Source organism: Falco cherrug, chromosome 1 (assembly GCF_023634085.1).
Source record: "Falco cherrug isolate bFalChe1 chromosome 1, bFalChe1.pri, whole genome shotgun sequence".
In the NCBI taxonomy this organism is placed as follows: Eukaryota; Metazoa; Chordata; class Aves; order Falconiformes; family Falconidae; genus Falco; species Falco cherrug.
The window spans coordinates 92,970,147-92,983,906 of NC_073697.1; the positions used below are offsets into that span (position 1 = coordinate 92,970,147).

The following is a 13,760-nucleotide window of genomic DNA, read 5'->3' on the forward strand; positions in this document are numbered from 1 at the left end:
TAATGGTTTTCCTTGCTCAGGTGTCTCAGCACATCCCTGAGCACATCAGCTGGACTGCAAACCCCAGGCACCCGCAATTACAAATGAGAACTTCTTCTCACTAAACCAGCCGCTTCCTATCTTCTGCAACAGTTTGGCTGCAGTCAAATATGAATTTGACTGAAGATTAAGATCCAAGCACTCAAAATCCTACTTGGAAATAAGCGATAAAGAAAACCTTTGGGTTTCTGCAACTGGAATTAAAGTGTGCAAAATAAGGACAGACATGAATTCTCTTTCCACCACCTTTACGGTATGAAGTTTTCTTGCACTAATTTGCTAACTAAACCTGTAAAGCTTTAAGCTCTACAATGCAACAGGCTTTCCACCACCTCCCATGCCTGACCTGCCTGCACAGGGAGGAGTTCCCCCATCCCTCCCCGTTCCCCAGAAAATGCTTGTTCTCCCCCTGAGAAAACCATTACACAAAGACACTTGTGGTCTGCACTAGTCAGGAATCAAGACTGCAAATGCAATGAATAGATTAGTGCTGGAACAGGGTTTGATTTCAGCCCTAAAGTGAGTTAAGATCAGCTGTTTTCCTGGAAAAAAAGGTTGTTTAGAGAAAAATCCTCAAATTTCTGCCTATCTGAACTGCTGAGATAACCCCAGGAGCAGAGCGCGCAGCCCTTTTCTGATGAGATTCCCATCTCTCCACTTCATTTACAGAGGGACCACATTAAAAGAGGCAATGAATGCACCCAGCGCAAGCATTGGCACAAGGAGAGCAGCCACCGCTCGGCCCTGCGGTGGTGACTCCAGCACATGGCAAGGTCCCGTGGGCATGGGACATGCCACCACCGCTCCTCAGACCCTGGGAGAGCTGGCAAGGCAGCCCAGGTGCCTCTCTCCTCCCCTCAATGAATAACTCCTCTGAATTAATTCAACAAGCGACCGTTGCACTGGCATTTGTTAGAGTTTTCTTGCTGGATAAGGAGCTGCCAATGCAGAGATAAAGCCTGGTTGATACCTATTATGCAGCACCTGAGCCTATTCAGCCACCACCTGCAGAACCTTTTCATGGCAGAGCTCAACAATTTCACTTCTTCTCGTTCCTCATCTGCCGTCAATCATTCCCCATTCGGGCAGGAGCGGCAGGCACAAAGCACGGCTCCCAGGGCACGCACATCATCTTCTGCCTTTCCACTTCAAGAGGCCTCCGCTGAACCACAGCATTGAGGTACCCATCCAGCTTCGAGCGAGCGATGCTGCAGATCACAAGGCCAGAGACCGCCTACGCTTGACACCAGAAACAAAGGCAGACAATTTGCATCTTCAGATGCATCCCAGCTTATTCACCACTGGAGTACACATTCATAAATAAATACTTGTCTTCTCCTCCTAAACCTCTCCATCCCACCTGTCGGCAGAGCAGGCAGGTTGGTGACACGTGGCCTGGTACCGTGCGGTGACCAAACCCCATCCAGAGCCAAGGGACAGCCTGGTCAGGCAGCTCGGGGAGATGCAAAGCTCCTTCCCAGGGTCCCTAGCATCCCGGAGCGCACCTCAACCCACGGCGCAACCTCACAGCCTTCCCCAGCACTAGGACGGTCCCAGCCCCAGCCCGCTGCAGATGCAACTCTCTATTCAAAATGAGGTTTTGAAGTGTTCAGCCAAGCAAGCCAAATCCCAAATTGCTTTATAAACACTCTGCATTTCACCAAAGTGGGCTGAAGACATCAGCAATGGGAGCAAAGCCAAAGCAACTTGCAGAGGAACAATTTGGAAGGGATGAGTGAGGAAGAGCTGGAGCACTGCCTCTTGATATTTTTGCCATTTGATGTGAAAACAGCCTCATCCATCCCCCACCCACTGGGGTTTTTCCATCCCCCACCCGCTGGGGTTTTTCCACCCCCATAATATTGATGGCCATCACCTCTATAGGGTTGAAGACCTCCGTCTGGCTCCCGCTCAGGAGCAGGAATAAATCCAGTGCTGACGGTACGGCGGTTGTACGCAGGTCGCGACGCCGTTACCAGTGTTTTGTGCTTTTCTTCCCTCTGCCCAACCATCCACATAAATGCCCATTAAATTAAATAGGATCATTTGAACACCCCAAAGTGATAAATGCCAGACCCAGGAAGCTCATTACTTGCTAGTATATTGATTTATGGGGAACCAGCTCAGATACCATGGTGATAGTCGACACTATACACCCAGGGGAGACACAGAAGGAGAGAGAATGGGAATTAATAAGTACTTTAATATAAAAATACCTCAGCTAGCAGGTTACATCTGTGCTTGAGGAAAAACAGAGCAAAGGAGGAGCTGCTCAGATGTTTCCACACTCCCCATCAGTTTACTGGTTTTTAGTATTTCACAGAAAAAGAAATCTTTGGGGAATATTAAGAAAGATACAGCCACAGCAACCAGAGCTGCTGAGCTGGGACCTATTTGATTTCATTTGAGTAAGACTAGCTGCAGCAGAGAAGAGAGGGATGAGTACTGCATGTGCCTGCACGTGCCTGAGTTATTCGGGAAGTTTTCAAGCTGTTTCCATATATTGGCTTGTTTTTCTCTGTTACTGACGTCTGGCAATTGTGCGCTTGAAACTAGACAGCCACAAATGCGTTTCACAAAATGGAAAATGAAACAAGGCTGAAGAGCAGCAAAGGGAGAGATTTGGGTTAATTTTTATCCCTAGGCTTTGTTTTCCTCAAAATCAATAAGAAATATCGCAGCCTTGATGCACGCTTTCCCCACTACGCCAGCAAGAGTGAAGCAGAGCTGTGGCATCATCCAGCTTGAGTTCCCCAAGCCCTCTGCATCTAAATGCCACCCCAAGGACTGTGGGGACAGCCAGCCAAGACAAGCGGGGGTCACACCGACAAGAGCTGCAATGAGTTTGTTAGGTCTCAGCCTAAGGAGAAGGCTGGCATGTGTTGAACCCCACACCTATAGATATATATATATATAAGAGGAAGACGGAAGGCTTGGCTGGTTCATGGGCCAGCTATGGAGCAACCCCAGGTCCCTCCAACCACGCAGAGGGATGCTCAGAACTGGTTTCACTGGGATTCACCACTGCCAAAACTTCCAGGTAAAGCGAAGCAGCTCTTCTCTGAGCCACATGCACCCAGCACACAGAGATTTAGTTGGAAGCATTTCAGCCCAGAACTACAACTTTCATTTCCCTCCTCTTTCCCTTCCCCTCTGCTCCCATCGCTTTCAACAAAAGCAAGATGTGGTTTCCTTCCTCCCCGGGCCCCAAGAAACACCACCCATCCTTGCTGGACCATGACCAGGAAGGAAAGCAGCAGCCGAAAGCTTCACGGCAGTGCAGTGCCACGAAATAAAGGCTGGACCAGAAGGCTGCAGACCTGGTGCTGAGCATCAGCATCCATCAGAGCCTGGCCCTGCCAAGTGCATCGCTCAGGGGTGCAAATACTTATCCCATCAAACTGCACCTCCAAGTTGAACCCTCACACGAGTCTCCCAAAGCAACCCCAGCAGGGAATTCATTACCTGCCACAAGCAATGGTTTTGGCCACAGCAAAGCCCAGGTTGCCAGCCGGGAACCTGCAGCGACCCAGCTCCCACTTTGCCTGGAGGAGCCTCTGCAGAGCAAAATGAGATGGGGAAATCGAAAAGCCCTGAAGAGACGATGGTCCCCTCATCCCGCGCTCTCTATCTCCGCCTGATGGAAGCACCGTCCTTTGATGGATATTACTTAGGCAGCAAAATTTTCCTCCCAGCAGCTGGCATGCGAGATAACTACAGCCAGCGCAGCCAAACCACAAGGGCTGGAGTAGGAGGAGGGAGATCAGCCTCCCCGAAAAGTAGCTCCAACTCCATCGTCGCTTCGGAAAAAAACAAGTTATTTAGAAAAAGCAAACTCCATGCATTTTTATTTGGAGGAGATAGTGTCAGAGGAGACGAGCTATTCTACAGCTGCAGGGAAAAGAGCTAAGAGAGAGGTGAATGCAAAGCAGCCACAGGCCCCAGGGGCTTATCTAAAGCCCTGGCTGCAAACAAGTCATCCGAAAATACTTGATGCTTCGGGTGGCACTTGCTGCCTTTTGAAAGGGTGCGCTGGTAATCAGCTCGGAAAGGGCTGGCTGGGTACACGGGGATGTGCAAAGGTGCTTTGACCTATCCTTGCCTTGGAAGGAGCCTAATATATTCTCTGTGCCATGACCCTCCTGCTATTTTGTACTTCAGGAAGAAAAAGAAATTTAAAAAAAAAATCCTGCTTTTGAAGAGAGGGAAGAAGCAAGTCTTTCGATCGAGACTGCTGTCTCACTAGAACTCCATTCCACTTTGGAATAGCAATAATAATTATTAGTATGATTAATAAAAAATTAATAATGCTGTCATAGGAGGGATCTGTTTCCCTGGACAGCCTCCTCTTTGGCTAGGCAGGAGGATGCCAGCATGGAGGTGCCCCAGCAAACAGCCCTGCTCAGCCCCAAAGTGGATCCTTGGCACTGAGGACACTCAAAAAAAAAAAAAAAAAAAGAATCATGCTGAGATGTCATCAATAGCAAAGGGAAGAGCTGGCATGAACAGAAAGACTTGGTGGGACCGTCTCCCAGCAGGGCACTTAATGACAGGCTTTCCCTTAAACACTCACTTAAATCCCGTCCTTTCTAGTAAAGTGCCTTAGCGCCGAGTCCCGCTGCGTTAAGTACTTTCCCCAAGAAGTCACGGCCAAAATAGAAATATTTCCATGGCATTTTGAAACACTTTTCAAATACAAAGGAGAACTTTCCCCTCAAGCATCCCCCAGCCAGCGGAACACGTTAAGGCGGCGCTGACGAACAGCCGCTGGCGGGGATTTGATGCTACAATGGGCGAGACAAGCTCAGCCAGCACCAAAGCAGCCAGCTCTGATTTCGACATCAAACACCCTCACGGAGGATCAGGCTGCTGCCTTTCCCTATCCCTGCCATCCTCTTTGCTCAAGATATTTTGTTCTCCTCCCCAGCCCATCCCACTTCACAAGGTGCCAAAAGCAATGCTGTCTCCAGGCGGAAGATATATGCTCATTTAATGTATATATTAATACACATATTGACTTTCCTGTTGTCAGTCGTTATCAAGATTTATCCAGCCTGATGGCCTGTTATTGATTGCGAAGGAGTGTATTCCCACAGGTCAATCAATTCTGAACCAGCCTGTGGCATGAAGTCAATACCTACTTATTATATGATCTACAAGCTCCATTATTTAACTGCTAGGGAAGGGGGAACGCAGCAGAAAGTAAAAGGGAAAACAACTAAGAGGCAGGGCAGGAGGTGATGCTCTGGCTCCCGAAGCAGGTGCTCATACATGGGTTAGAGGAGGCAGGACCTGATGGCTTCTGCTCCCAAAATACACCCACGAGAGAAGGGCCAGACCTGAAAGGCAGCTTGGAAACACGCAGCTCCAGGATGTGTGGCTCCAGCCTGGCGTGGAGGAAAACAATGTGGCAGCTCCGTGCCTCAGTTTCCCTCCCATTGAGCAGGATTTCGAGCTCCTACTTAACTTTCCAGGCCAGGAAAGAAGGCTGATAGAATGCTTTGAGTTGAGGATCGTTGGGTTGTAGCGAGGAGAAAAAGCCAACTTGTTGTTCATTAAAGCCCAAAGAGCCACCATGGCTCCCTGGAGGGGACAGCAGGCTGCAAGCAGCACACACCAGCTGGCCCCACGGAGCACCCACAGGGGCCAAAATGAAGCAGCCCCTATCTGTTTTGTCTTAAGTGCAATGCCTTACACCCTTCCCCTTTAGTCCCATCCTTCAAATCATGTTAAATATCCATTCAACCCCTTGCTCCTTGAGCATTAAGATTTACAAGCCCCAAATCCTTCACAGCTGAGCCGGGACACTGTAAATGTCATGAGGTTTGGCACAGGGTGAGCCTCGGAAGAGCTGGGCATTTAAAGCTGAGCTTTGCCCAGAGCTCCCCTGCAGCCACAGGGAACAGGGTCCGGGGATGGGAAAGGATCCCCTGTGAGGAGCCAGGCTTGTTCCTCCTGGCAGCGGAGCCCAGCATTAGACATTGCCAAAAAAACAGCGTAGAAATAAACTATAAAATCAAAATAAACCCCAACATTTAGCCCATGCAATGCAAGAAAGTTATCCTGTACAACACAGGCGTAGCATCTCAGATATTCTTCCCATCCCTCGCTCTCACACCTTCCCTATTAATTTGTGGCAGGCAATGCATTCCCTGTTATGAAAGCCAGTTTGCTTTGCCATGGAGGAAAAAAGAGAAAACTCTCTTTTCATCTTTGGTATGTCACATAAGAAGAAGATCTGGGTTTATGTTCATGCTCGGCACTCAGCTCCCCCCCAGCTCAACACCAGCACCAGGGAAGCTTTTGGGAGATGCTCCCTCTCCGGCAGAAATACTCCAAGTTCCTCTGCTGAAAGGCACCTTCAACAAATCAATTCTCTTTATATAGTCCTGCCATGGTCAAGCTTAATTCCTAATGTTCTTCAATGTTCTCCCTGTTCTTCCCAGTGCATCACGGCAGGGACATAAATCACAGCCACGCAGCCCTGGCTAAGACTGCCAGCAGCCATTGAGTTGGCTCCCCAGTTGCACCCTGTAAATCTGGAGTCGTTCTGGCATCACACCGTGACAAGAAAGGGGCCAAAACCCAGGTAGAAGCATCTCAGGATGCAAATCCCAGGGTCTTTGCACAGGCTGCCAGTGCCACGCATAAGCTTTTAACTAAAAACCAAGTAATCTTCTTAGAAAAGCTGCACCAAATCCCCCATGAAAGTCAGCAGGAGCTCAAAGCACAGGCAAGCTCCAGCTCAAACCTCCTCTCTCCTGCCTTTCAGACCTACTAACCTTGCTCCCTTCTTGCAAACAACATTCCCATCCAACAAGAGCCATCAGTGTCCCCCCACAAAGCTGCACCAGCTGATGCCCCCACTTTCATTACAGATTCGATCAGACCCAGGGGACTTGGGAAGGATCAATACAAATGAAAATCCCCCCTCCCCCCTTTTTTCTTTTCCCAGAAGGAACACCCAGAATCCAAAAACCTGGTAGTTTCTGCAATCCATTACCTTTGTGGGTGGCTCGAGCCATTTTAATAGCATTAGAAAACTGTTAGACTTTGTCCTTTGAAGGACCTCCTGGGTGGCTGAGGCTTTACCTCCACTCCCCGTGCTGCCACCAACAGGGGCTGGGACCAGGAGCCCCAAGGAGCTGACGGGAGCTTACCCAGGCCTGGCTTTGTCTCATTCAACCCTGGCAAAACAACTTGTCATTTGCATGTATGCAGCAAACATGGTATTTTTTCAGTCCTTTCATTTCCACTGGGCCGAGGACTTTGATGCCGTTTCATGCTATCCATTATGCAGCGCTCAAAGCACCAAGGCTCACATTCGCTCTTGCTCAAGACTAATTAAGATGAATGCTAACTGTCCCCACCGCTCATTACCCAAGAGAAAATCTATTAGTGGCTCTGATGGAAGCGCTCTTTGGAGTCACCGCCTCCCATTGCCAAAAGATGCTGAATTTCTTCCTTTCCTTTCCAACCCAGACGGTCACATTAAAAGACAACTAAAGAATCATAGACTCATAGAATGGTTTGGGATGGAAGGAGACATTGAAGATCAACTAGTCCAACCCCCCTGCCATGGGCAGGGACATCCTCAACTCAATCAGGTTGCTCAGAGCCCCGGCCAACCTGACCTTGAATGTTTCCAGGGATGGGGCACCTACCACCTCTCTAGCCAACTTCTTCCAGTGTTTCACCAGCCTCCTCATAAAACATTTCTTCCTTACATCTAGTTTGAATCTACCCTCTCTTAGTTTAAAACTATCACCCCTTTTCCTATCACTACAGGCCCTCCCAAAAAGTCTGTCCCCATTTTTCTTATCAGCCCCCTTTAAGTATTGAAAGGCCACTATAAGGTCTGCCAGAGACAACCCCAGCTCTCAGCCTGCCCTCACAGGAGAGGTGCTCCAGCCCTTGATCATCTCCTTGTCCTTACGCTGGGCCCCAGAGCTGGACGCAGGGCTGCAGAGGGGGTCTCACCGGAGGGGAGCAGAGCCCCCTCCCTCGCCCTGCTGGCCACGCTGCTGGTGATGCAGCCCAGGGTATGGTTGGCTTTCTGGGCTGCGAGTGCACATTGCCAGGTCACGTCCAGCTTTTCACCCACCAGTCCCCCAAGCCCTTCTCCTCAGGGCTGCTCTGAATGAATCCCTTCACCCCGCAGCCTGCACTGATACCAGAGGCTTCCCCGACCCACACGCAGGACCTTGCTCTTGGCCCTGTTGAACCTCACGAGGTTCACATGGGCCCACATCTCAAGCTTGTCCAGGTCCCCCTGGATGGCATCCTGTCCCTCAGGCATCTCAACTGCACCACTCATCTTGGTGTCATCTGCAAATGTACTGAGAGTGCGCTGGATCCCACAGTCTATGTCATTGACGAAGATATTAAGCAGTACCAGTTATCCAGCCAGACCGACGGTTAATGCCGAGAAAATCAGAGCGTTACCCCAAAAGATGACGCTGCCAGCAAGCTGCTGCCTTGGTCACACCTCCCAGCTTCTGGCTGTGGTGTTTGGAGGGGGAGATTTCTTTCTGCTAATGAGATGATCCTTGAATATCATAAGTGAGCAGGAAGTAAAACATAGGGATGTGAAAAAGTAAAAATAAACCCATCCATAAATAACCCCTCTCCGGCAGCACTGGGCAGAATGGCATCGTAAAGCCCCTTCCAGGGACGGGCAGCTGCTTCCGGCATGCTGACAGGAAAATGGAGATTTCTTTAACAGCTACAAGAAATTGCTCACTTCTTGGTGGGAAAAATGTCCTCAAGAGACCACCTCTGGGCACCCAGAAGAAAAGGGGCCTCTTTGCACACAGCCGATTCAGCCCCAGGGATGCACGCTGGGAGGATTGGGCAAGGAAATCTGGACATCCTGGATTTTTATCTGTAATTACCCCACCAGACAGCTGGGACTGATTTTCTCTCACTCCAAGCAGAGTTTGGTTTAAGGTTACTCCTGTAAACCCACGGGGAGAAGTTGAGTCCCTTCAGAAAAATCCTGTTTGAAGAGCAATGCTCTCGCCTGTGTGGGGTCACCAGTCTCCCTCCTCCCTTAGTGCCACATCCTGCACCATTTCCACTATCCTTGACCATTCCCAGTCCAGCACACACCACATCGTCCTCTTCCCAGACTCATTCCCTACAACATCTGAGCAGGACCTCCCATCTGTGCCATGGCAGAAGAGTCCCCAGAGCTGTTATATCCCTTAGGAAGGACCTGCCTATCCCAAGAAAGCAGGGCCAGATAAGGAAACAGGCATGGGATGGAGACCTCCACATGGCAAGAAGGCTTTTACCCACAGGAGATGGTCAGAGATGTCCCAAGAAGCCCCCAGAAATGTTCAACCAAGGATGAACCAGACAAGGATGGCAGGCAGGAGGGCAAGGGAGCATCCCTGCGCTGTCGCTCCAGGAAACGCCAGGGATGCTTTGCCCTGATTGCCCCAGAGGTGCCTCCTGCGGAAGCACCAGCAGAACAGAGCCCCACAGACAGCCTCAAAGGGGAATAAATTGTGTCTGGAAATCACCTCTGGGCTGAGGCATGTTCACTCATGTAGTCTGGGCTTCCCAAAAATACCTTGAGACTGAGCTGAGTCCCCATCTGACACCCCCCTCGGCTTTCCTTTATCCTCATGGCCAGCCCAGCACCAGCACCGGACACGAGCTGATCACATCCCAGAAATCCCAGCAGGAGAAAATCAAACAGGTTTCCAGTTGCAGTTAAAAAAATAGCATGATGTTGATTCAAACTTCGAAGAATACAGACAAAAGCAGGTTGCCAGTTGTAGGCAAAGAGCAAAGCAATGCTTGGAGACATTTCAAGCACAGGTTATATTTAGGGCAGCCAAGAAAGCTGTACTTTGACCTTAAAAAAAGGACTGAGTACAGATGGGTAGAAAAGCAAGCTGAGCAGCACGCTTCACAGACCTCACATTAATGCATCAAGCTGCTGCACCGCACATATTTATTTTGTCAAACTGTCAAAAACGGCACCTTTATGGTTTTATATAAAGAGGTATTAGAATAGAAAACACTTTGTAGCTAAAAAAAAAAATTAATATATTGCCCAGGATTTGATATTGAATATCATTTTAAAAGAGAGCAAATAGAGGCTGCAAAGGGATCGCGGAAAAGAGCGGGACAGAGAAGCTACATCTTCCTCTGGGTAGAGCCAGCAACATGGTGTAACACATGGATGAGGTCTCTGACGCATCGATCTATACATGTGTTTTCATGCTTTTCAAAAAGCTTTTGGCCTGAAGCTAGCTAATAGATGAAGATATGCAAAGCTGCTGAATTTTCCCAGATGACTATTTTTTGGTTTAAAATAAAAAGCATATTTTTTCCAGTCCCCAGCTGGGAAGAGCCAGTCTTTGGTTGGTGTCACCCTGTCTCTGGAGGATGCATCTCCCGAGCCAAATGCAATCCATGAACCTACCAGAGCAGGGATGTCATGGCATAAGAAGTCACAAATTTGGGTTAAAATCCTTTGCTGTTAAGCAAGAAGGGGAGCAGAGCAAAGTTCCCACCCCAGCACCCGCAGAACTGTCCCAGCTGGAACCAGGAGGTGCTGCTTTCAAAGGGACATTAGGAAAGGATGATGCAATATTTCATCGCTAATGGCTGTTGGAAGCATTGCCATTTCAGCACAGGCTTTTTGAAACATTGCCAGGAAGAGGCTGGAAATTCAATCTCTTGGGGAAACTTCTCTGAGAGAAGGTAACCCATGGTGGGATGCAAAGCAGCACCACATCAAGCCCCGTGGCTGAATACATGGTCTAGAGGTGAGGGAAATAACTGAATACTCAGAAATAAATGTTTTTCACATGACAACAGCTGCTCTGGGAGCAGCTGCAGCCTTCCTGCCTTGAGCCCAGCAGGGATTTTGTGATTGCCCACCCATGCAAGGAGTACGCTGGGATGCTCAGTGCTGCCTCAGCACAGGTGCTCGGTGCTGCGTTTCCCACCAGGCACGTGGGTGACAGCAGGTACATGGGAATTCCTTGAGACCAAGGCAGCTCTGGAGATGTTTGAGATTGTTTGGAAGACTCCAAATCCCAAGTTGCTCTCCAATCAGCTGCAGTAAACCTCCTCCAGCAGTCTCATCCCTGCTGTGATGTCCCCAAGCATCACCAGCTGCCCAGCACGCAGCTCTCCAAGCCCCCAACCTCCCTTCCCTGGCTCCATCCCAAACTCACTCCTATTAGTCCCGTACCCAGTTTGGGGTGTAATAGAGACAATAGCTTTGGGAAAGGAAGGAAATACTCCAGGAGACCGTGACTTATCTTGCAAGGTCTCCCACCTCCTCAGGAGAGAGGAGATGCCGTGGATGGGCTCCAGACCTGTGGAATACCAGCCTTCATGCACGCACCCCGTTTTCCCACCTCTGCTGCCCTTCTGGCTGTTTCACAGGCCATTGGACCTAACACCTTCACCCTGCTGAGCCTTCAGACACCTGTTTTCACAGCACCCAGTTGTTCACAAAACCTGGTGTTCATGTGACCAGCTGCTTTATGCAATTAGAGGCTTTTCCACGCTGTGGCAGTGCTCAAGCAGGATCCAGACCCCACCACCCACCCGACCAGGGCACCATGCAAAATAAACCCCCTAACTCCAGGACAGAAATTGCCAATCCCACCAGGTTACATCCCTCCTGGTTAAAACAACTCATTCTTATCTCTGGTTAAACCATACCTGTCTCATACTTCACTTCTACAGGAGATAAATGGACCCACTTAGATGGGTTTGCTATCTACTTTGCAGCGTAAAACACAGCAGATGGAGACCATCCCTTTGCTAGGGCAGGGAGACATGGCCAGCCTCACCTCCCGATAACGTTTGACTGCAGGAAGGTGTTTCGGAAAGAAAAAATTATTCCAGCTGAGCACGCAATGTCCGGGTTTACCTGGTGATGATGGCAAGGTGGGGAGGGCTCATGCAGGCTCCCATGAAGAGCACCACATTCTCGTGCCGGGTCTGCCGGTACGCCATCACCTCCCTCTTGAAGGCTTTCAGCTGGTCCTCATTGTCCCGCTCGATGTCGATGAGGCGGATGGCCACCTCCCCATGCCAGCGCCCATGAAAGACCTGCCCAAAGCGGCCCTTGCCGATGAGCTCGCCGATCTCCAGTTGCTCGAAAGGGATGTCCCACTCCTGGAGGAAGATGCTGGTCTGGCTGGCCTTGCGGGGGAAGTTGCGTGCAGAGAGGAGTGAGAGGTTCATCTCTTCGAAGTCATCCTCGGACTCCTGTGCTTCCTCGGGGCCTTCCTCATTCTGTGGGGGGAGCCAAGGATGGTGAGCACAATAAAACAGCGGGGGGGAAACCGCAGCCAAGCAAGATAATGTGGACAAAACCCCACTAAGCCATGTACTGCTTGCTCAGACTCGGAGAAACTGGGTTCCAAAGGCAACCGGGCAGTTGCAGGTTATGCAAAGCCAGCAGAAACCCAGATTTTTGCAGGGAGACGTTCACTGAGCCCAGGGTTAAACATAAGCGTGTGGCACACCACAGCATTTAATTCATTTGCCTGAAAGCAGCCTTTCATCCTACCCTAGCCAAGCTGTGCTCTAATACCGACTTGCTCCCACCCTGGCACCCCCAGGTCTCCACACCCAGCCCCCCGTGATGGCTCTGACTCTTCCCTTGCTGCTCCATATTGGCTTTCTGCAGGATTTACAGTGCCCATGAAAAGCTGCATCCCTGTCCTCACCCTTCAGCCCTTCCCCTCCACCACATTTTTAATGCATCTCAGAAAAGCTCATAGAACTATAAACTTGAGGGTAAACATGAAGCCCATGAGGGTCCCTCTTCATGGGGTAGGGACACGGATGCCTGGGCAGGATCAGGACTGGCCATTAATTCAATTATCAGTAATTTCACTGCACAGATGCTAAGCTTATGTGGTTCCTGTGAAATGTGCCCCAAGATATGCATAAAATAAAAGCCCGTTAAGCACAGGAGCGAGCCCAGCCATCTCACCTCCGAGGTGGGCTCCACTTCAATTTGAAGCAATGGGTTTCCTTCCAGGCTGTTAAAAGAATTACTGAATTACTGCCGGGTAAAAACACAGTTAGGTGGGGAGCACAGGCAGGCATCGAGTCCTGCTTCCCACAGCATCGCTCTGCACCAGGACTAAAGAGATCAGGGAGGAGAAGTACCAGGCTCACTGATAATTTGGGAGAGCAATCCCTTCCCACCAACGCCCTGGCTGCCTCCATCCCTGGGGATGGCCCTGGGGGCTCACACAGGAGCAGGAGGATACAGGGGAGAAGCAATATTAATTGTTGCATTAATTAATGTTGGATAGGTGAAGTTCCAGGATGGATTTGGTGATTTGCACATGACCAGGTCTCCATCCTGTTGCTCAAAGCTCATGATGCAGAGAATGTACCATCACCATGTGACCTGGGAGGCATCACCCCCAGCTAACCCGGCGTAAGGGACAGATTTACACCCTCACAGCTTTTGACCACATCAAGGCAGCACCGAGGCATGCACTTATGGCATTTCTAGGGGTTTCTAAGATCAGAATTACCCTCCAACAAACACCAGCCAAAGCAACAAGCGTGACTGATTAGCAGCCAGAAAAGAAGAAAATGGGCGTTTCAATTAATTTTGAGAAGCAGAGGTTTCAAAGACCCTCCCTGCAGTAAGAACACCCAAATTTGCCTAGTTTCCCAGCTCCCTGGCCAGGAGCTCCTCTTTTTCTTCTCCACTACCA

At 49.9% G+C, this 13,760-nt stretch overlaps 1 protein-coding gene across 2 annotated transcripts in view; it reads right to left on the minus strand.

Moving 5' to 3' along the window:
• Positions 1-13,760, minus strand: part of KSR2 (kinase suppressor of ras 2) — an 87,372-nt gene that overhangs the window by 20,874 nt on the left and 52,738 nt on the right. For both annotated transcript variants that reach the window (XM_055724680.1, XM_055724687.1), the window contains exons 14-15: positions 13,019-13,067; positions 11,945-12,312 (exon numbers count right to left, since the gene is read on the minus strand). In XM_055724680.1, coding sequence (XP_055580655.1) covers positions 11,945-12,312; positions 13,019-13,067 — 417 coding nt within the window. The remainder of the gene's footprint in view (positions 1-11,944; positions 12,313-13,018; positions 13,068-13,760) is intronic.